This window comes from Suillus subalutaceus, assembly GCF_016647625.1.
Source record: "Suillus subalutaceus strain FC151 chromosome Unknown DFJ58scaffold_1, whole genome shotgun sequence".
Lineage (NCBI taxonomy): Eukaryota > Fungi > Basidiomycota > Agaricomycetes > Boletales > Suillaceae > Suillus > Suillus subalutaceus.
In genome coordinates, this window is record NW_024540250.1 from 520,297 (window position 1) to 536,759 (window position 16,463).

The 16,463-nt window shown below is 49.1% G+C and overlaps 7 protein-coding genes across 7 annotated transcripts; 6 read left to right on the forward strand and 1 right to left on the reverse strand.

Annotated features, from left to right (window-relative positions):
• Positions 1–61: 61 nt before the first annotated feature.
• On the forward strand, positions 62–2,614 carry DFJ58DRAFT_752616 (DHHC palmitoyltransferase-domain-containing protein). Its single transcript, XM_041387854.1, has 7 exons — positions 62–896; positions 934–1,496; positions 1,550–1,674; positions 1,728–1,794; positions 1,845–1,946; positions 1,998–2,174; positions 2,320–2,614. Exons 1-7 carry the CDS (start codon positions 281–283, stop codon positions 2,560–2,562), a joined length of 1,893 nt encoding a protein of 630 aa, XP_041251239.1. The 5' UTR covers positions 62–280; the 3' UTR covers positions 2,563–2,614.
• Positions 2,615–2,914: 300 nt separating this feature from the next.
• On the forward strand, positions 2,915–6,955 carry DFJ58DRAFT_752622 (fungal-specific transcription factor domain-containing protein). The gene is given in 14 exon segments (XM_041387855.1): positions 2,915–3,068; positions 3,125–3,472; positions 3,533–3,852; positions 3,872–4,116; positions 4,180–4,391; positions 4,447–4,982; positions 5,035–5,129; positions 5,178–5,327; positions 5,384–5,508; positions 5,566–5,792; positions 5,840–5,959; positions 6,016–6,256; positions 6,320–6,568; positions 6,623–6,955. 13 exon segments carry the CDS (start codon positions 3,241–3,243, stop codon positions 6,724–6,726), a joined length of 2,856 nt encoding a protein of 951 aa, XP_041251240.1. The 5' UTR covers positions 2,915–3,068; positions 3,125–3,240; the 3' UTR covers positions 6,727–6,955.
• Positions 6,956–7,266: 311 nt separating this feature from the next.
• DFJ58DRAFT_752632 (uncharacterized protein) lies at positions 7,267–11,129 on the forward strand. The gene is made up of 5 exons (XM_041387856.1): positions 7,267–7,424; positions 7,484–8,816; positions 9,043–10,178; positions 10,230–10,334; positions 10,390–11,129. Exons 2-5 carry the CDS (start codon positions 7,532–7,534, stop codon positions 10,786–10,788), a joined length of 2,925 nt encoding a protein of 974 aa, XP_041251241.1. The 5' UTR covers positions 7,267–7,424; positions 7,484–7,531; the 3' UTR covers positions 10,789–11,129.
• A 13-nt stretch (positions 11,130–11,142) lies between these two features.
• DFJ58DRAFT_752633 (ribosomal L27 protein-domain-containing protein) lies at positions 11,143–12,026 on the forward strand. The gene is made up of 4 exons (XM_041387857.1): positions 11,143–11,265; positions 11,322–11,414; positions 11,471–11,538; positions 11,588–12,026. The coding sequence occupies exons 1-4, from the start codon at positions 11,205–11,207 to the stop codon at positions 11,810–11,812; spliced, it is 447 nt and encodes a 148-aa protein (XP_041251242.1). The 5' UTR covers positions 11,143–11,204; the 3' UTR covers positions 11,813–12,026.
• On the forward strand, positions 11,828–13,106 carry DFJ58DRAFT_6131 (uncharacterized protein). Its single transcript, XM_041380916.1, has 5 exons — positions 11,828–12,096; positions 12,146–12,380; positions 12,432–12,587; positions 12,637–12,853; positions 12,908–13,106. Exons 1-5 carry the CDS (start codon positions 12,057–12,059, stop codon positions 12,962–12,964), a joined length of 705 nt encoding a protein of 234 aa, XP_041251243.1. The 5' UTR covers positions 11,828–12,056; the 3' UTR covers positions 12,965–13,106.
• On the reverse strand, positions 13,084–14,148 carry DFJ58DRAFT_6125 (uncharacterized protein). Its single transcript, XM_041380910.1, has 4 exons — positions 14,069–14,148; positions 13,893–14,006; positions 13,636–13,842; positions 13,084–13,589 (listed from the first exon to the last, which is right to left on the reverse strand). The coding sequence occupies exons 1-4, from the start codon at positions 14,115–14,117 to the stop codon at positions 13,249–13,251; spliced, it is 711 nt and encodes a 236-aa protein (XP_041251244.1). The 5' UTR covers positions 14,118–14,148; the 3' UTR covers positions 13,084–13,248.
• Positions 14,149–14,250: 102 nt separating this feature from the next.
• DFJ58DRAFT_902768 (regulator of chromosome condensation 1/beta-lactamase-inhibitor protein II) lies at positions 14,251–16,458 on the forward strand. The gene is made up of 7 exons (XM_041394833.1): positions 14,251–14,556; positions 14,604–14,829; positions 14,885–15,111; positions 15,159–15,593; positions 15,644–15,759; positions 15,812–15,979; positions 16,030–16,458. The coding sequence occupies exons 1-7, from the start codon at positions 14,264–14,266 to the stop codon at positions 16,380–16,382; spliced, it is 1,818 nt and encodes a 605-aa protein (XP_041251245.1). The 5' UTR covers positions 14,251–14,263; the 3' UTR covers positions 16,383–16,458.
• The last annotated feature ends 5 nt before the right edge of the window (positions 16,459–16,463 follow it).

Consider the following 16,463-nt stretch of genomic DNA (forward strand, 5'->3'; position numbering starts at 1 on the left):
AATCAATAAAGGAATATGCGTGAGAACTAATTCCTTTTTTCAACCTTCACATTGTACACGACGCGTTGCAGCACTCGGACAACGTTTACTCGTCGACACTCTCAACGGTCTTCTCGAGTCTTACACCTTCCTTTCTCTATATCGTGCTCACCCTCCTCGCGAATTGTTATCCTCAGAGACATCCAATATCGACCAGAGTTGCTCCAAGTTGCACTCTGTATTAGAGCCACCAATTAATAACAGCGGGCCAGCTTCTGGTCACTTGTTAAATAATATTTACATGGCTTCATCACCACAGGTCTCACTTTCTTTCTCCCCGTCTTCCTCTGTCAAATCTTCAAAGAAGCACCGTCCTGCTCACTTACCACTACCGTCATCAAACTTCAGCGCTGCCCCTGTACAGCGTCTTCAGGACAGCGTGCAGGCTCTTCACAGGTCTGCAAGCTTGGGTTCAACATCAGCCAGTCCACACAATCGTTCCATATCTAATGCCGCTAGTTTCAAACCAACTTTTTCGGCTCGTGTCACCCGAGACTATCCCTTGTCATCTCCTCCGACTGTTACCACTTTTCAGCTACCTCAAGTCCCAATTCCAAGTACAACTCATGCAGGTGGCATTCTACCCTCCTCATCATTCTTTCGCCCTTCCAGACCAGTCCATTCTCGTCCCTCATCATCCATATCCTTGACCTCTAATGATATCCTTCCTAATTTCCATTCGGTTCCTCTAGATCAACACCCTTTATCTAACTTGGCTGGCCGTATCTCTCACGAATCTGACCTGAGGAGCTATGGCGATCCTGCTTCCATAAGAGACACAAATGGTCAGCTATCTAAGCGGCTAAAGCAAAGTCGTGAACCTCTGCTTCCCCTCAACAACAAGCATGTTGTTGCAAGTGCTAGCGCTCCCCGCGCGCACTTCTATGCACTTAGATCCTTCCTACAAGATAACTGGTACAAACCGAATGCGAAATAGCTTCGAACGCGTATTCCGCGGTCTCAGCTTCGATAGCATACGGAGATCTAGTAGTAGCCTCGGTCATACTTTGAGTCCCCGCTTATCTTATGCGGAAGAGCACCCACCTTTCCCCTCTGTCGATAACTTATCACCCCCTCCACACCGAATAAAATCTTCTCCTTCCCCGCAACTCATTCGCATTGCTTCGAGCGGTTCTCGATCATTCTCTCCAACTCCAAACAATGTCTTTATATCAGTCCCCCCCGATAATCATACGCCACTCTCTGCGATGCCCGTTGTTCCTATGCAACGCGTATACCAGCGACATCCATCAAGCAATCGATTCTTCTGCGGCGGCCGGCTACTTACAGGTGGCGATTCTCCTTGGGCTTTCATTGCGTCTCTCACACTCGTGTTTGGTCTATCTGGCGTTTGGTTTGGAACAACCTGTGTATGGTATTGGCATAATGCAAGTCCCGCTGTCGCGGCGGTGGGAGCGTACATGACCTTGTTGACTATATCCTGCATGCTGACTACGGTGTGTAATTAAAATCGTTCGCGACGCCAACCACTCACTCAATGAATTTGAAGGCCTGTCGTGATCCTGGCATCTTACCTCGTAATTTAGACCTGGATCCGCCTTTCCCTCCTACGTCGCCTTCAGATGATGCTGTCAGGCAACCCTTACCTCGGGATCTCAAGGTACGCGATGACAGGTGAGTAATTACCCTCTAGTAAGCCGAGGTGTATGATGAACGTACATGTTCAGTGTGCGCATCAAATACTGCTCGACGTGCAAAACGTATCGCCCACCTCGCTCTAGCCATTGCAAAATGGTACGTAGTTTTGTTATCTTCATAATGGACTGTTACACAACTTCTGGCAGTGCAATAATTGTGTCGATGGGTGTGATCACCATTGTCAATGGGTGAACAACTGTGTTGGACGACGTAATTACACCTTTTTCTTTGCGTTCCTGGTGTCCGCTGTAAGTACCTTAAACCTCTGCCTGAGCACAACAGTAAATATTATTTCCTAGGTGTTGACGCTATGCCTCGTAATCTGCACATCCGCCTTACACCTCTATCTTCTTACTCGTCGAGATGGTATCGAATTCAGTAGTGCGTTAAGGGAAGGCGCAGGTAGTGCTGTGGCATTCTCGTTGGCTATCACTGTTATATGGCCAGTCACAGCCCTTCTTGTCTATCACATGAGGGTGAGCTGCAAACTTTTCCTCTCATATACAGTGGTTCGCTCACTGGCATGTTTGATGCAGCTATTGTTACTAAACATCACCACTATTGAACAAGTGGGTCGCTGACATGAACGGTCCCTTGATTTTGCTGATAGTGTGACCACAGATTAGAAACCAAGCGCACAAATCTCTTGTGCCAGGTCCCGCTCCTCCGAACCCATTTTCATATGGCTCATGGCGACACAACCTCATGGAAGTGTTGTGCCGACCAGCAGGATTTTCATGGCTCGATGCTCATGCTCCTGCTACTGAAGACAAGCGGCGGATAAACCCTGGTCTTGAAGATGCTAGCCCGAGGTGGGAAGAGACGGACACTAGAAGAGCCGCGGAAGAAATCATCGCGATCTGAAATTGGAAGTACTCTATCCCTTGCAATTCAAATTTTGATTTGCGCTGCTCCACCTGGACGTGTCCTTCTATTGAGAGCGGGGCGTCATCATATACCTTGAGTGTGAGCAAACTATCAATGGTGTGAAACGGAGGCCCGAAACTCCATGTGTGCAAACTTCCATTGTGAAATGTTGGTTGAATGCAGATTCGTGTGGATTCTGACAGCCTGAGAACATGGTCGCTGTCAACATGTACGTATACTTAACTTTAACGTTAAGACAGTAGTGTCATGCGTAGTGACTCAGCGGAGGCGGCGCCGATCAAAAGGACAGAGGGTAGCGTGTAGTCCCTACAAGAATAGCTAAAGGGGCCCTCGATCGAGAGTCGACCAGCGATGCCATGCTGGCCGGAGACTGAAATTATATCGGAGATTTAAAATGATGACACGGCACTCCATGCCATCACCCTCATACTCACATCTCAAGTTGTCAACCCCTCACGCGTGTGTTTAGAAACGCAGTCAAGGTGCGGAACCAACGAAATTGCAGTCGGGGATATGTCCCACTAACAGAGTTCTTCAGTGTTCAGACATTTAGTCACCGGCTCTGTGGTCCATTGTACGTATAACCTTCGGTTGTATGCCATTTCGGAGCAATTCAGGCTGGTTACAGGAGCCATTATTATAACCGGTTGACGAATGGAACCTGCTACTGTACGAGACTCAGCAAACGACTCACAGTCAGTGCCGCAGCAGCCGAACCCCCAGTCTGCAAAGCCGTCTTCGAGAAAGACACGGCAGAAGAAACAAACAAATTCGTCGGAATCTTCGCGCCCCGCGCCGAACACATCTAACTCCCGCCGACCACCAGGCCGTCGGAGCAATAACAACGCTACTAGTGCAGTCGAAAATCCTCAAACAACAAGCACTGGTACGGAATTGTTCCTTAAACGTTTTCAATCGTCATATTTACATACTTTACTCCGTTAAGCAGCTCGGCCTGCTACTGATCAGCATCAACAAGACGCTGCGCGTTTTCGAGGCATACCAATACCTTCCTATCCAGCTCCTCTTCATTACATGATGAATCACAATTACCACCCCATAAACCCGTCCCCTTTCACCCAACAACACCCTTCCGGGGGCTATGCCCCAACTAGCTCGGTTAATAGCGCAACTGGCCCTGGTATGCCTAGTCACTCCTCTCAGTATTATCCTATGCACCCGACATATCCTCCCGCTCCACATGGCTACGCACCGTATTATCCTCAACAAATGATGATGTACGGTGCACCCCGCTCCGGTACGTCAGTGCCAGGAACAGCCGCAGCCACCCAGCGCACCGTCCCCCGTACCAGCCCCCGCCACTCCGGCAATTGGTAAGCGTAAAAGAAAGTTGGAGCCCTCGCGTAGCAAGGTGACCGTGGAGAAGGATTCGGATCAAGAAGGTCCGTCCGGGAGTGATGTCCCGGCAAAACGAAGCACTCCTGCTGCTACTACGCCGACTGCGTCTGATTCAAAGAAGCGTACAAAAACACAAAGGGCTTGTGATAGCTGCAGAAGTCGCAAAATAAGGTGCGGTTGAGTTTTCTCTTGGTTTTGTCGGACTCACCCACTCCCTTTTTATATTTTTGTTAGATGCGACGTTCTTGCAGAATCGGAACCACCACTGTGTCAGCACTGCAAACAATATGGGTTTGAGTGCACATTCTTCCTGCCCATAACAGAAACGCGTTTCAAAAAGAAAAAAATGGAAGAAGAGGCCGCAGAAAAAGAAAAGGAGAAGTCCACGGACACTCGACGAAATACGTTGTCTCCTCAAGCTGAACCTGGGGATCGAAGAATTTTCGGTTTGTTTTGAATTATATCTCGTAGTTTTTTTTCTTTAATCTAATTTAGTTTCAGGACCGACGGCTGCTGTACATCTTTTGCATTCACAACCTATAATTTCTTCCCGGATATACGAGTCTTATGACCAACGTTATCACCACACTTGGGAAGTATCAAAAAACGGCGACGGTGTAATCTCCGTCCAAAATGTTCCAGAGGACGAGAAACAAGTTTCTCATCCAAAGCCCATCGATTTGCGACTTGAACCTGAAGTCCTCCAAAACCTCCTTAATGCTTATTTCAAAGAGATTGCTCCTCTCTTGCCTGTTGTATCGCAAGAAGAATTCTTGGCGAATCCTTCCCCTTCCCCCATTCTCTTGTACTCGATGTGCCTGGTTGCTGCTGCAAGGAGGGAAGTGCCGCAGAGTGTCTTTGACTCCATTCGATATGCGGTTAATGGCGTGATCAAGGCTGAAGATGTTTTGTCTACGGCCTCTATCGCGAACGTGCAAGCCTTGCTTATTCTTAGTATGATGGGTGATAGCCATTCTCAATTCGTTCCGAATGCTCTTTCGGCACTCTGGATTCGGTTGGGTACGGCGATACGGATGGTAGGTTTTTGTGTTGCGTCGAATTGGTTTTGGTTTTGATTGAGCGTGCCAGGCCCAAGACTTGGGGCTTCACCGAGCAGAGTCGGTCAAACAGAGTGTCGAACTGCGAAGACGTTTGTGGGGTGCATGTGTCATATGTGACAGATGGTATGGAAATATTGGGATGAGTCTATCAAACGCTGACTGTTTTTGAAGGACGAGTTTGACGTATGGTCACCCGTACATGATTGATGTGCAAGACTGCGATGCTAGGCTTCCCTCATCTGGCGATCCCAACGATTTATACATGGACGAGCTCGTCAGGTTGAGCGTAATACTGGGAAGGGTGCTCAAGACCATTTACAGGTCTGTAAATATATTTTTGTTATCACTGCAGGACTCAGTTGCGCGACTGTCTATAGCCCATCTGGCCTGATGTTCACCACGGACGATATGCTGTATAGCCTACTGTCCGACCTCGAGTCGTGGAAGAAAAACCTCCCAGGGAACCTACAGTATTGTGGTCCTGACACACCTCAAGATGCCGGTACGTGGTCGCTTACTCTTGGTGTTTCTTGATAAAGGTCTAATTATAATATCCCAGGGCTCTTGCACCTCCTTTACTGCTCGGTGTGCATGATTTTCTGGCGGGTCTTCATGCGCATATCCTATGCTTGCCCTGCACATCTGAAATTTGGGTTAACCGTCGAGACATGGACTTCTTTAGTTCAACTGACCGGCGAATCGATCGATTGGCTCGATACTCATGAACGAATGTATGACGTTTGGCTACTAGTCCCTTACGCGGCAACGTCCTGCGCACTTGTCCAGGTTTGTGCTCATGTGGTTCGTATAGTCCTGCGTTGATTATGTTGTAGTACCATACATGGGCAAGGCGGCAAGATGCTGAAGCAGCTACCAAGCTTAGAAAGCTTCGAGATTGCGTTCGAAGATGGGAAGGTTCAATCTCTCCTGACCACATGTCTGCCCGACGAAAGGTAGCCCCCACTTTCCCATAACATGTCTTGGCATCATTGATTGATTCGTATTTCAGACAGCCGAGATTATTGCTCTTCTGTATGAGGCCACTCAGGGTCCACCCCTCCCTCTTGATCAACCACCTCCGCTGAATCCCACGGGCGGGGTAAAGGGTCAACGAGCTTTGAGTGGTCTGGAGTATAAGAAGGATCCTTCGCGTCCTGGTGGAGGTTTCTTCGTTGCGCATGGTGAAGCTCGCAATTATGAGGATCTACCTCGGGGCACGATTGTGACGTCATCTGATGATGAAGTAGAAGGTTCGTCCTAACATAGCGACTACTAGAATCCATAGAGACGGCTAAGCGATTGTTCGCTAGCAGAGGCCACCGAGAATTCACAGCGCGGCGGCTCGTCGATGGTCACTATAACCCCACTTCCGTCTGCGCGTGGTGATGGGACTAGCTTCCCTAATATGAACCCTGCTTTGAACGGTGTCAAGAGCGACACGCCTAGTAGCGTGCAAGTCCTTAACGTGCTTGACGTTCCGCAGGCGTCGAATACGCTGGAGCAATTCGCGATGGCTGATGTTGGCCTCCTTGAGGGTATCCCTGGAGGTATGTTTGACTGGGGTATGTGCTGCGTTCAATTCTAAAATACGTGGTGGTGTTTAAATTGCGTGTTAGGTCAATGGGATTCGTTCTTTTCTCGGTTCAATCCATCTATCGCTGGTGTTGAAAATGCGGGGGGACAACGACAAAGAGGAGTAAATGCACCATTACAACCTTAGCATGGACATGGCATCCCGCATCATGCCTCGTGCCAATTATTATTCGGTTCCGAAGTATGCAGAAGTTTTTTATTCTATTTTGATGGACTCTTTGTCTTTCACCTGTTTTTCGTTCGCTAGTTAAGCTAGTGTGTTTTTGTAATATGTAAAATCTGCGAACTTTGGCCTGTCATACATACGCCACACTCTATCTATTATGATAATATGAATGCAATGGCTCTTTTATATATTCATGTCGGAAGCTGTGTGACTCGCTTGCATGATGGAATTGAATCTCAATTAACGTTCTGAACTTTGTGTAAAAAGTAGGGTGCAATCGGCGATCGTGACGGCCGCCTGCAGGCCAAGTTGCTCAAGCTCGCAGTGGCGCACTTATGTCGCAAAACACATACTCGTATATCGGTTCAGCATCCGAATTTCGGTAGGCTTGGGATGGACTTGACGTGGAGTGGGGAAGAGAGAAAAGTTTAAGACGTGAGCGCTGAGCGACCCTGATATGTAGACCATTTTGGTTACCAGAAGAATAGAAGCAACACCCTATCCGGCGCATCACTCTCATGATATCACGTTTCAGATCTGCATGGACACTCTTTCACTTTCCTCTTGTAGATCCCAGGAGGGTCTAAAAAATAACGAATAGGCGGTCAGAGAGTTGGAATGAAACACATCTTGGTCGGAGCACCAAATATCAAGCGATAGTGAGATGTTTTCTTCCAAAACTTCCATGTCATCGTTATTTAACATTGCATACTACTAGACTATCATAATAACCGCTGGTCGTTTACATCACTAGTGGTGCTTTCTTATGGCACAAATTGCCAGTGATTCTCCAAAGCAACCACCGAGAATCTCACAGTTTCTTCCTACCGTAAAATGCTCAAGCTGCATGCAGCCAGTCCCGCTCGCTGAGCTCGGTGACCACGTATGTTCATCAGAGCCTCCTCCTACCTTACTGTCCCTTCAGAAACCGCCCATGTCGCCAAAATCAACAAACTCCCTTCTACCACAGAGGTTACAGAATATTCTTGTTTCTAATAGAGCCGGAGCGCTACAACAGCAGCAACCCGTCACTTCCCGCACCCCGCCCCCTCATGCTTATCCACCCAGGTCTTCTCAACATGATCCTTTTCAGCGAATACCTCCAACTGTACAATATAATCCAGGTACTACTCGCATCAACAGCCCAGCTAGTCCTCCAATACCACAATCTATCCTTCTCAACGGAGGAACATCCACTAATAAACCCAATGTTCGTTTTCCAACCCAATCCGCTCCAGAGCGCGTCACTACTCCCATTCGAATCACAACTCCTCCCGTACCCACCAGGACCCCCACTCCTTCAAATACGGGAAGCGCTAGTTCCAGATCACCCCTTGCTGTGTCATCTTTCCCCAATCCTTTCGGAGATGAGCCACGTCAGTCAGGTACATCTGAGCCTGTAGTGGGCCGCTCGGGAACTGCGTCATCAGCTCGAAGAGAAAATGTTCCTGTTATACCGCAAGCGCCGCTCCCATCGTCCATGACGAGAACGCCATCGAATGCCCCTTCCCACACTTCTATCATTCCACCGAGTCTCACTCCGCGTCCATCATTTGATCACTCACGTATATCTTCTACTCTTACATCTAGGCCATCGCTGGACAAGCCTCGCCCCTCTTTTGATGCTCCTACTAGACCTTCGTTTGATACACAACGACCTTCCTTCGACGTATCTCGACCTCGCCATCCTACCGATGCACGACCGCAACCTGTGTCAGTCCCGCGTCCACCCCGCAGTACTTCGACACTCCCTCCATCAGGGGGTGCACCCTTTCCGTCGTCTTCCCCTGCGCCGCCGCCACCACCCGCAACCCGCTTGTCAATGCCAGATAATGAACGTAATATTGACACAAAATGCGGAGGTGAGGCTGGTATGGCTGGCGTTGGACGCAGAGGATTTGCAGCTGTGGCACGAGCTGCGATGGTTGCTGCATCTCATCCTCACCCTGGCTCTGGTCTACACAGGGATGCGTCTCTTGCGATGGACGGTCGTCGAGCAAATGCTCCCAAGTATCTGGACCTCAACGCTGCCATGAGCCAAGTCATGCGAGGTGAGCGCTTTTCTCCTGATACTCCCTCTTATACATCTTTGGTGTTTATATTCCCTCATCTCATATATAATTATGAATTCACCTACTCCATATCACTGTTTTGCGACAATGGACCGTACAGTAGACTTATTCTACCTTTGAAAATAAATTCTTTTGCATAATTGTTGGATATCATTTGTTCCCACTTTTCTTATTCGATATTAACTCACTGATTCTGCCTTTGCAGCCGCAATGACACCCCCACTCTCTCCACACTCGGGACACTCTCATTCACCTGTCTCTCCTCATCCCGTATCGCCGTTGTCGCCTCTTCACAACACACCGCCGACCACTGGGCAGTTTCCGAAAACATCGTCCACACCTCCTTATGACAAGACTGGGGTACAGTTCCTCTCAGCATCCCCAAATCAGAAACTCGCTCCTCTTTCATCATCGCCTGCTGACATCCATATTGTTACTCCATCACGATCGCCCTCGCCCATTTCGAATCCTTTCTCACGACACCTCAGCGGGGAAACCGTGAATCAATCACCGTTTGCAGCTGTTCCTGTCCGCCTACCTTTTCTCGACGCGTTTGATAAGGAACCTGTAAACCACAGTTGCGATGATTCTGACGATGAGAGCGTGTATACGACGCATACGGCCGAACCAGGGAGGGATCATAGAAGCGGCACAGTACCCATGTCCCCGTCGACTGATTCAGAAGCGGGGCTGGCCTATGCAGATGATTCTGACAACGACACGCCTGTGGTGATGCCACTCGATATACGCAAGTCAAATGCAGTATCCGGGACCAACAAGGTCCAGTTTCCAAGTATCGAAAATAGGCATCAGTCTTTCACAGCTCGGAAGACGTCATCGCGGAACGCTTCAGCTTCGTCTGCTCCTGCTGCATCCACCTCGCGAACCATCGATGCTAGTCCCAGCCGCACGCGCAGCGCTTCGGCTGCCACCCACACGACAACACGGTCTACTGGAGCGTTGGAACGTGCAATGGAAACGCTGATTGAGGAAGGTGCATCCGTCTCGGTCCTCGCTTCAGGTTCAGTGCTCGCCTCAATGGCTGGGCCCTCCGGGAGTCGCGCTTCGGGAAAGCCCAATCGGTCGAATACAGTACCAGGTCCTGTATCACCGGAAAGCAGACCACCGAAGCTACCAGCGCGGTCCCATACGAGCCCGCACCATCCGCATATTCATTCCGAACGCGTAGGTATAACGGGTCAAGTCGCGCGAATATCCAAGGCAAAGAAGGACCGCATTTGTGCGAGCTGTGATACGAAGGTCGACGATGGGAGGTGGATCCAGATGGACGGTGGGAATATCCTGTGTGAGCGATGCTGGAAGAACATGTACCTTCCCAAGGTATGTACCATGTGGCTGATTGTTGTTTCCATGTAACAAGTTTCATCATAGTGCCGCCGGTGTAATCTTCCCATCGAGAAGCAGGCCGTGTCGTCTTCTGATGGTCAACTGAAAGGCAAATATCACAGGGATTGTTTCAACTGTCACATCTGCCAGGTGAGTTGTGTGGTCTTTACGGCTGTGGTTGGAATTTAACTGTGTCATGTTGCAGAAACCATTCCCAGACAAGGAATTCTACGTGTTCGATGGCAAACCACTATGCGCATACCACTACCATGAGGCGAACGACTCCCTCTGCGCCGCAGTCTCATGTGGCCAGCCAATAGAGGGTCCGTGCGCAGTCACTCATGCAGGAAAGCGATACCATCCGGATCATCTCCTATGTGAGTTTGAGAACGGCTGCGGGGAGCGGTTGGCAGAGTATTGGGAGGTCGATGGCCAGATGTTATGTGAGAAACATGTTGTATTAGCTGGGGGCAGCATCTGTGCGTCCTCGAGAGGCGACAGTCCTGACCCGCAGCGCATACGTGACGAAGGGCGCGCAAGAAGGCGTATGACGCGATTCATCGACCTCGGGGCTGGAGAAGACGAGAACGTTGACATCCGGTGAACTTGACATATGCATTATTAACCTTATTCTTCATTTTTTTCCCTTTCTCCCGGACCACTAGCAAGTGTACTCCCACATCTTCCACAAGATGTGTTACCCTATATTCCCTTGCAATTGATATACCACATATTTCTTTTTTTCTTGATAACATTTCAAAGGGACTCTACAAGACATGGACAAGGCTTTTTGCATCTTCTTTATCTCGTTCGTTATACCAATGACATTAGGACAGACTTAAATTGATGTTCGAGGAGCCTACGTAGCGATACATCTAGCTGCATCACAATTCATGTACTCAGGCTTGCACTGCAGATAGATGGAAATTCAGATTTTGTGATCGACGCGTGATCTTAATTTATCCTCACGCTTGACCAACATCCACCCGGCTTCATTCTCGACCGAGGCTCAGTCACAATATGTCCTTTTCTTTTCTTACTCGGTGCTGTGAAACAGCAAGAAGTCCATTCTCTTTGCTTGGTTCGTGAATGCGTTCTTGTCAACATCCTGTTTTTTTTAACCACCGTTGCACAAAGGTTCCGTGCGGACTGCCACCAAACGCGCTGGAGGAACGGTTCGAAACCATGGAGGATCACCGGGCAAGCGTCTGGGTCTCAAGAAATTTTCTGGTGCGTCCTTTTGCCTCGCGTATCCGCCTCACCAATGCTAGAGACCTACTATGCAGACCAGCACGTCATTCCCGGTAACATCATAGTACGACAACGGGGAACGCAATTCCACCCAGGGCAGAATGTACGCAACCTTCCTACCCATTGAACTGCGATATTCATATGTTCCTCAGGTCAAAATGGGTCGCGACCACACTATCTATGCCACCGCCCCGGGCTTCGTACGGTTCTACAAACAAAAGTGGCTACGAGGAGACCGGAAGTTTATTGGTGTAGTTCTGCATCGCGGCGAGAAGCTTCCAAGGGATGAAACCTCACTAGGTCGCAGTCGATACTTTGGCCTCGTCGACCTGACTGCCTTCGCTGCAAGCGGCCCATCATCACAAACCAGTACATGAGTGGGGTTTGTCCTGGTCCCTGTGGTGATTCGCCCACGGTTTATGATGTCGGCTACATAACCATCGTTGCATCTCTACGCCCGTTGCACTCAGCACCGTATACAATTGTGTTGGTGGGCGGCAGTGCGCACCTTTGCTAATAGTATATGATATTATATTTAGCCCATCTTTTATATATAGATGATAAATCTCATTGCTATATTGCTGCGTCTGTCCCATCATCTGAGGTTTCTTTCCAACCATCATGTTGTCTCAACTCTCCATTGACCCCGTTAGACCTGCAGGTACGTGTCGCTCTAGTGGTTATCAGTCGCTGCGCCTACAGCGCTCTAGAATTCCCTGCTGAGGAATCTATCCTTGCGCTTGGTCGTCAAGTGTTAGAGTCCACCGAGTCTTGGAAAGTAGGCAAGACCTTTTCAAAGGGCACCGTCCAAGCCCTTTCCCGCGCAAAGGGACCAGGTGACGGAGCTCCTTGGCATTGCAGAATTTCCAAGCACACAACGGAGGATGCGACGTTCGATGAGTTTTGGAGCAAGATTGGCGTCAACAAAGCTGAGAACGAGATGCAGTGAGTTTCCCGTTGTCATTCAACCATAGCATGAACGTTCCTGCGATCAAGGTTCGTCTCTGCGATCAAGAAAGTGACGCTAGTCAAGCGAATCTCTGAGACTCAGTCCATCTGGACTATGTACTACACTTTCCCTCCCCCTGTCTCTCCGCGTGTCTTCACTGTGTTGCAAACAATACACTTCTACGAGTCGACTCCAAGAATTGGGTATGATTACTCGAACTCTTTCGATCGTCCTCTGATGCAAAGTATCTAGTCTGGTGGTTTCAATTCCAGTTGATTTGTCTGGGCCAGGTGACGAAGATCTTGCCAAGCTTGAAGAGAAAGGCACAAAGGGACGATATGTCTCTGTCGAACGCTTGCTCGAGTTAGACGACGGCACAGTAGAGTGGCGAATGGCGACGTCTAGCACACCTGGAGGAAGTATTCCGAATTTCATTACAGAGAGCAGTATGCCAGGCCAAATATCTGCGGTAATTATCACATCGTCTTATGCACCGTGAATCAAGACTGATATGACCTTACAGGATGTTCCTCATTTCTTAAAGTGGTTCCATACCATTCGCAATCAAGGAACTGCATAACTCGATAGTTGAAATTTAATCGGACAGTAGATCGGACAGTAGATGAGTATTATATATGCTTGTTCAAAGGCGAGAAACGCGATTCTGCATGCGTTACTGTTGTGCGAACTCAGCACAATCTACACAATTATGACATCAAACATCGCTGGGAATAGATGCTCATTGCTATAGGGAGCTTGATTACGAGTGAGAGGTGAGGTGTAATAATGGTATGGGAGAAAGGGAGTCCTGAGTCGATATGGGATGATGTAACAGTACGAGTACTGTAGAGCGGTAATGAGATATCAAGTCTCGCGCTTTTCGTCACGTTCGCGTTCAAGTTGCTCGATCCTACGGAGATGATTATCCCGTTGAGCTTTCACCCTATTAAGATACTCCTCGTCGGATATTCTACGACCAAACATAGCAAATATTCGGTCTGTGAATGATTTGGGTGGTTCCGGGGCGGCGACTGGTAAGGAGTATGTTGCAACAGGTGCTGCGGGTATAGCAGGTACAGGCTGTGTATGCACCACTTTGGATACGTGAGTTATCCTCAGAATGTCGAACTCATTGAATGCCCATTGGAAGAGCCCGCACATCGTCGCGCCTGTCACTAAACCAGGAACAGTTCCCGATCTTCCACCTATGATGGAATGAGAATTGTTGAGAGGCACAAGAGAGCGACTCACGTTTCCAAGTGTTAAGGATGCTACCAGCCAAGGCTCCGCTAATGCTAGAATCAAGTACTTTACGAGAGCGGATGTCACCCCACGTTAACTTGGATATATTGGTGGGAGCCCCTTCTGCGGCTTCCTTGAGTATCTGTCTGCGCAGTTCGTACTGTTTTCCTGGCATCGACAAGACGAGTACAGGGCCAACTAGGTACTCTCGTATACCTGTGTGCCTAGTTAATTCTGTTGGGTATCTGAAGAAATGCTTACCATACTGAAGAATGTTGCAGATGCAATGCCGCTATTCAAAGCTGAAAACAATAATAGAGGTCCTGGTGGTTGCGATTTGACGACGCCATACAACCCTGCAGTCAAACCGCAGACAGTAGCTGAGGAAGACAATTATCAGCTTTATTAATCTGAGAATGGCCATGGTGGAAGACGGACTCGCATGTTATGAGTACGCCTTTAGCTACCGTCTGTGGGGCTGAAGGATCCATCTTCACGTTGCATGTAACAAGTCAGTGGCAGAGCAAGAGCAACTGCTGAAATTTCCGTAGAGTGGTTGTGACCCCCCGAACAGGGGTGAGTCTGTGAGTTAAACGAGCTTGGACTTCGCAAATGTTCCTTGTGTGCTACTTGCATAATGTTCAAACGTACGGCTGCTCAAGCATGGCGATCTCGCCGCCTGCACTCTCATATTTCACATACGGCACAAGCGGCTAGAGCACGACCTGCTCGGTCTGCAGTCATAGCTTCTTCTGCAGTTGCTACCGCGGGCTTGCTCTGGTATTCGTTTAGTACCACCATCCACAACGACGCTATCATAACTCCGAAGCCAGAAGATATATCCAAGTCCGTCCAGAAAGCTTCTACATCCAGCACCGGAATCACGGAGGACGACGGGAGCATATGTGCAGTCGCGTGGGGTTCCAACCAGTGAGCTGTACGATTACATGTTCACTAGATGGAATGCTCATGTTTAGGTACAACGTAATCGACCCAAACGAACCCGGAGTCCAACGGGTGCAGTGCCCCGTAAATGCTAGTTGGCTAAAAGGCGTCGCGCTGCGCGACTTGGCACTTCATGAGCGACATGCTGCTTGTGTAGATGCAAGGGGAGATGTATACCAGTGGGGTGACGGATTCTTTGGCTCAAGTCCCACATCAAAATCAGAGCAGCAGGGACCGAAATTGACGTTGCGTGGTCATGTAAGACGGTCTGTCCTCTGAAAAGGCATTGTTACTCAGTTTATGATTCGGTTAGAACATCATCCAGCTTCAGCTCACCGAATCTCGAATATATGCTCTATCGGCCTCGGGGAAAATATATGTCATCGCGGCTAATGCAGAACAACAAAAAGCGCCTCCTCCTCAGCCACTTCCTGCTAGTACTACGTCCTGGTGGAGACCCGGCTGGATATGGGGAGCACAAGGAAATGCCATCGACTTCATGGAGATTACACCTAAACAGAAACTCGGTTGGGGTGAACAGTCTGTATCAATCTGCCATCCGAGACTATGAGCTCATACCAACCTAGGTTCGTATCCATTTCAGCGGGCAGAAACCACCTCTTGGCATTGACATCTTCTGGTCGGACAATGGTTCATCCCATGAACAAAAACGCAAACACACATGGTCAGCTTGGTCTACGGAAGTTTGACATTCCTACTCCTCCAAGTTCTACCGACATTGTCTCTCCGTCTCGCATTCCCGTCGAGCTAGTTCCAAGGGCAGCGGCTGACCCATTCGCTAAAGCTTCACCTTTCTCGCGTTCCGCGACATCATCTGTGCCGCTTTCCACATCTACCAACATTGATGGAATAGATGACCAGCACATCAGATTTTCAGATGCCCTCTTTGAAATTCCCTCTCTCCAAGGCATCAAGGCTTCTCAAATTGCAGCTGGAGATCGCACCAGCTTTGTAATAACAGATTCAGGTAGGGTGCTTGGCTGGGGAGCGAATGAGTTCGGGTAAAGAAACCTATTGACACGTAAAAATCCGCTAACACTTATTATTCCAGCCAGATTGGACTGGGTGGAAGCATGACTCTTGACACGATTATACTACCGACAGAGGTGGTTCTGTCGAGAAACGTACCCATTTCTGTCCGCACCAGATGCATTGACATCTCTGCAGGCAAGTGAGAATACCAGGTCTTTTACTGTTTATAACTAAATTCATTGCGCAGGTGGTGATCTGACATGTTTCGTCGCCGAACGCACAGATGGCGAATCCCTCGTCTATGTGGACCTTCTGACCTGTGGTAACGGGCAATGGGGAGGACTAGGGAACAATCAGTACTCGAACGCCCAAGGGAACCCTGTCCGCGCAAAGAACGTCAGCGGTCTCCGGGAATGTCAGCCCCTCATTATTGTAACCTTATATGCACTTACAAACCCCTTATAGACAATGAAGACAGCCGGACCATGTCTCCCATCCTTCCTCACGCTATCTCGGTGTCTCCCACTGGTCATGTCCTGCTGACTTTGGATACACAAGCGCATGGGGGGCCGGGTGGCTTGGGTCGGGATCTGGTCGTCTGGGGAACAAATCACGACTATCAGCTTGGTACTGGTAAGAGAAGCAGTCTTCCTGTTCCTACCACCTTGGAGCGTCCTGAAGGGGGTCGATTTATCCTGGGTCAACGAAAAGCTCCGGTGAGGGACCTTGCTGGTAAGATATGGAAGAAGAAAGTCGAGGTCGAGCAGTGTGCAGTCGCGGGGTACGGTAACAGTATCATATATTGGAAGATCAGGTAGATAGTCGAGAGTGCGGGATGGATTGTAGTCTACTAGTCACCACTCAGTCTTAATAGCATGGTTCTTGTTGCACGTGAGATT

Excerpts from the sequence above, each read along its gene's own strand:
- DFJ58DRAFT_752616 (XM_041387854.1), top strand. The coding sequence starts at position 281 with ATGGCTTCATCACCACAGGTCTCACTTTCTTTCTCCCCGTCTTCCTCT. Across the intron at positions 897-933 it reads CAACAAGCATGTTGTTGCAA|ATCCTTCCTACAAGATAACT; the intron begins GTGCTAGCGCTC and ends CTATGCACTTAG. Across the intron at positions 1,497-1,549 it reads TATCCTGCATGCTGACTACG|GCCTGTCGTGATCCTGGCAT; the intron begins GTGTGTAATTAA and ends ATGAATTTGAAG.
- DFJ58DRAFT_752622 (XM_041387855.1), top strand. The coding sequence starts at position 3,241 with ATGGAACCTGCTACTGTACGAGACTCAGCAAACGACTCACAGTCAGTG. Across the intron at positions 4,983-5,034 it reads TGGGTACGGCGATACGGATG|GCCCAAGACTTGGGGCTTCA; the intron begins GTAGGTTTTTGT and ends TGAGCGTGCCAG. Across the intron at positions 5,509-5,565 it reads TGACACACCTCAAGATGCCG|GGCTCTTGCACCTCCTTTAC; the intron begins GTACGTGGTCGC and ends ATAATATCCCAG.
- DFJ58DRAFT_752632 (XM_041387856.1), top strand. The coding sequence starts at position 7,532 with ATGGCACAAATTGCCAGTGATTCTCCAAAGCAACCACCGAGAATCTCA. Across the intron at positions 8,817-9,042 it reads CATGAGCCAAGTCATGCGAG|CCGCAATGACACCCCCACTC; the intron begins GTGAGCGCTTTT and ends CTGCCTTTGCAG. Across the intron at positions 10,335-10,389 it reads TCAACTGTCACATCTGCCAG|AAACCATTCCCAGACAAGGA; the intron begins GTGAGTTGTGTG and ends GTCATGTTGCAG.
- DFJ58DRAFT_752633 (XM_041387857.1), top strand. The coding sequence starts at position 11,205 with ATGTCCTTTTCTTTTCTTACTCGGTGCTGTGAAACAGCAAGAAGTCCA. Across the intron at positions 11,415-11,470 it reads GGGTCTCAAGAAATTTTCTG|ACCAGCACGTCATTCCCGGT; the intron begins GTGCGTCCTTTT and ends CCTACTATGCAG. Across the intron at positions 11,539-11,587 it reads AATTCCACCCAGGGCAGAAT|GTCAAAATGGGTCGCGACCA; the intron begins GTACGCAACCTT and ends TATGTTCCTCAG.
- DFJ58DRAFT_6131 (XM_041380916.1), top strand. The coding sequence starts at position 12,057 with ATGTTGTCTCAACTCTCCATTGACCCCGTTAGACCTGCAG. Across the intron at positions 12,588-12,636 it reads GAGTCGACTCCAAGAATTGG|TCTGGTGGTTTCAATTCCAG; the intron begins GTATGATTACTC and ends CAAAGTATCTAG. Across the intron at positions 12,854-12,907 it reads TGCCAGGCCAAATATCTGCG|GATGTTCCTCATTTCTTAAA; the intron begins GTAATTATCACA and ends ATGACCTTACAG.
- DFJ58DRAFT_6125 (XM_041380910.1), bottom strand. The coding sequence starts at position 14,117 with ATGGATCCTTCAGCCCCACAGACGGTAGCTAAAGGCGTACTCATAACA. Across the intron at positions 13,843-13,892 it reads TGCATCTGCAACATTCTTCA|GTATACGAGAGTACCTAGTT; the intron begins GTATGGTAAGCA and ends CTAGGCACACAG. Across the intron at positions 13,590-13,635 it reads CATCCTTAACACTTGGAAAC|GTGGAAGATCGGGAACTGTT; the intron begins GTGAGTCGCTCT and ends ATTCCATCATAG.
- DFJ58DRAFT_902768 (XM_041394833.1), top strand. The coding sequence starts at position 14,264 with ATGTTCAAACGTACGGCTGCTCAAGCATGGCGATCTCGCCGCCTGCAC. Across the intron at positions 14,557-14,603 it reads GTCGCGTGGGGTTCCAACCA|GTACAACGTAATCGACCCAA; the intron begins GTGAGCTGTACG and ends GCTCATGTTTAG. Across the intron at positions 15,594-15,643 it reads TGGGGAGCGAATGAGTTCGG|CCAGATTGGACTGGGTGGAA; the intron begins GTAAAGAAACCT and ends TTATTATTCCAG.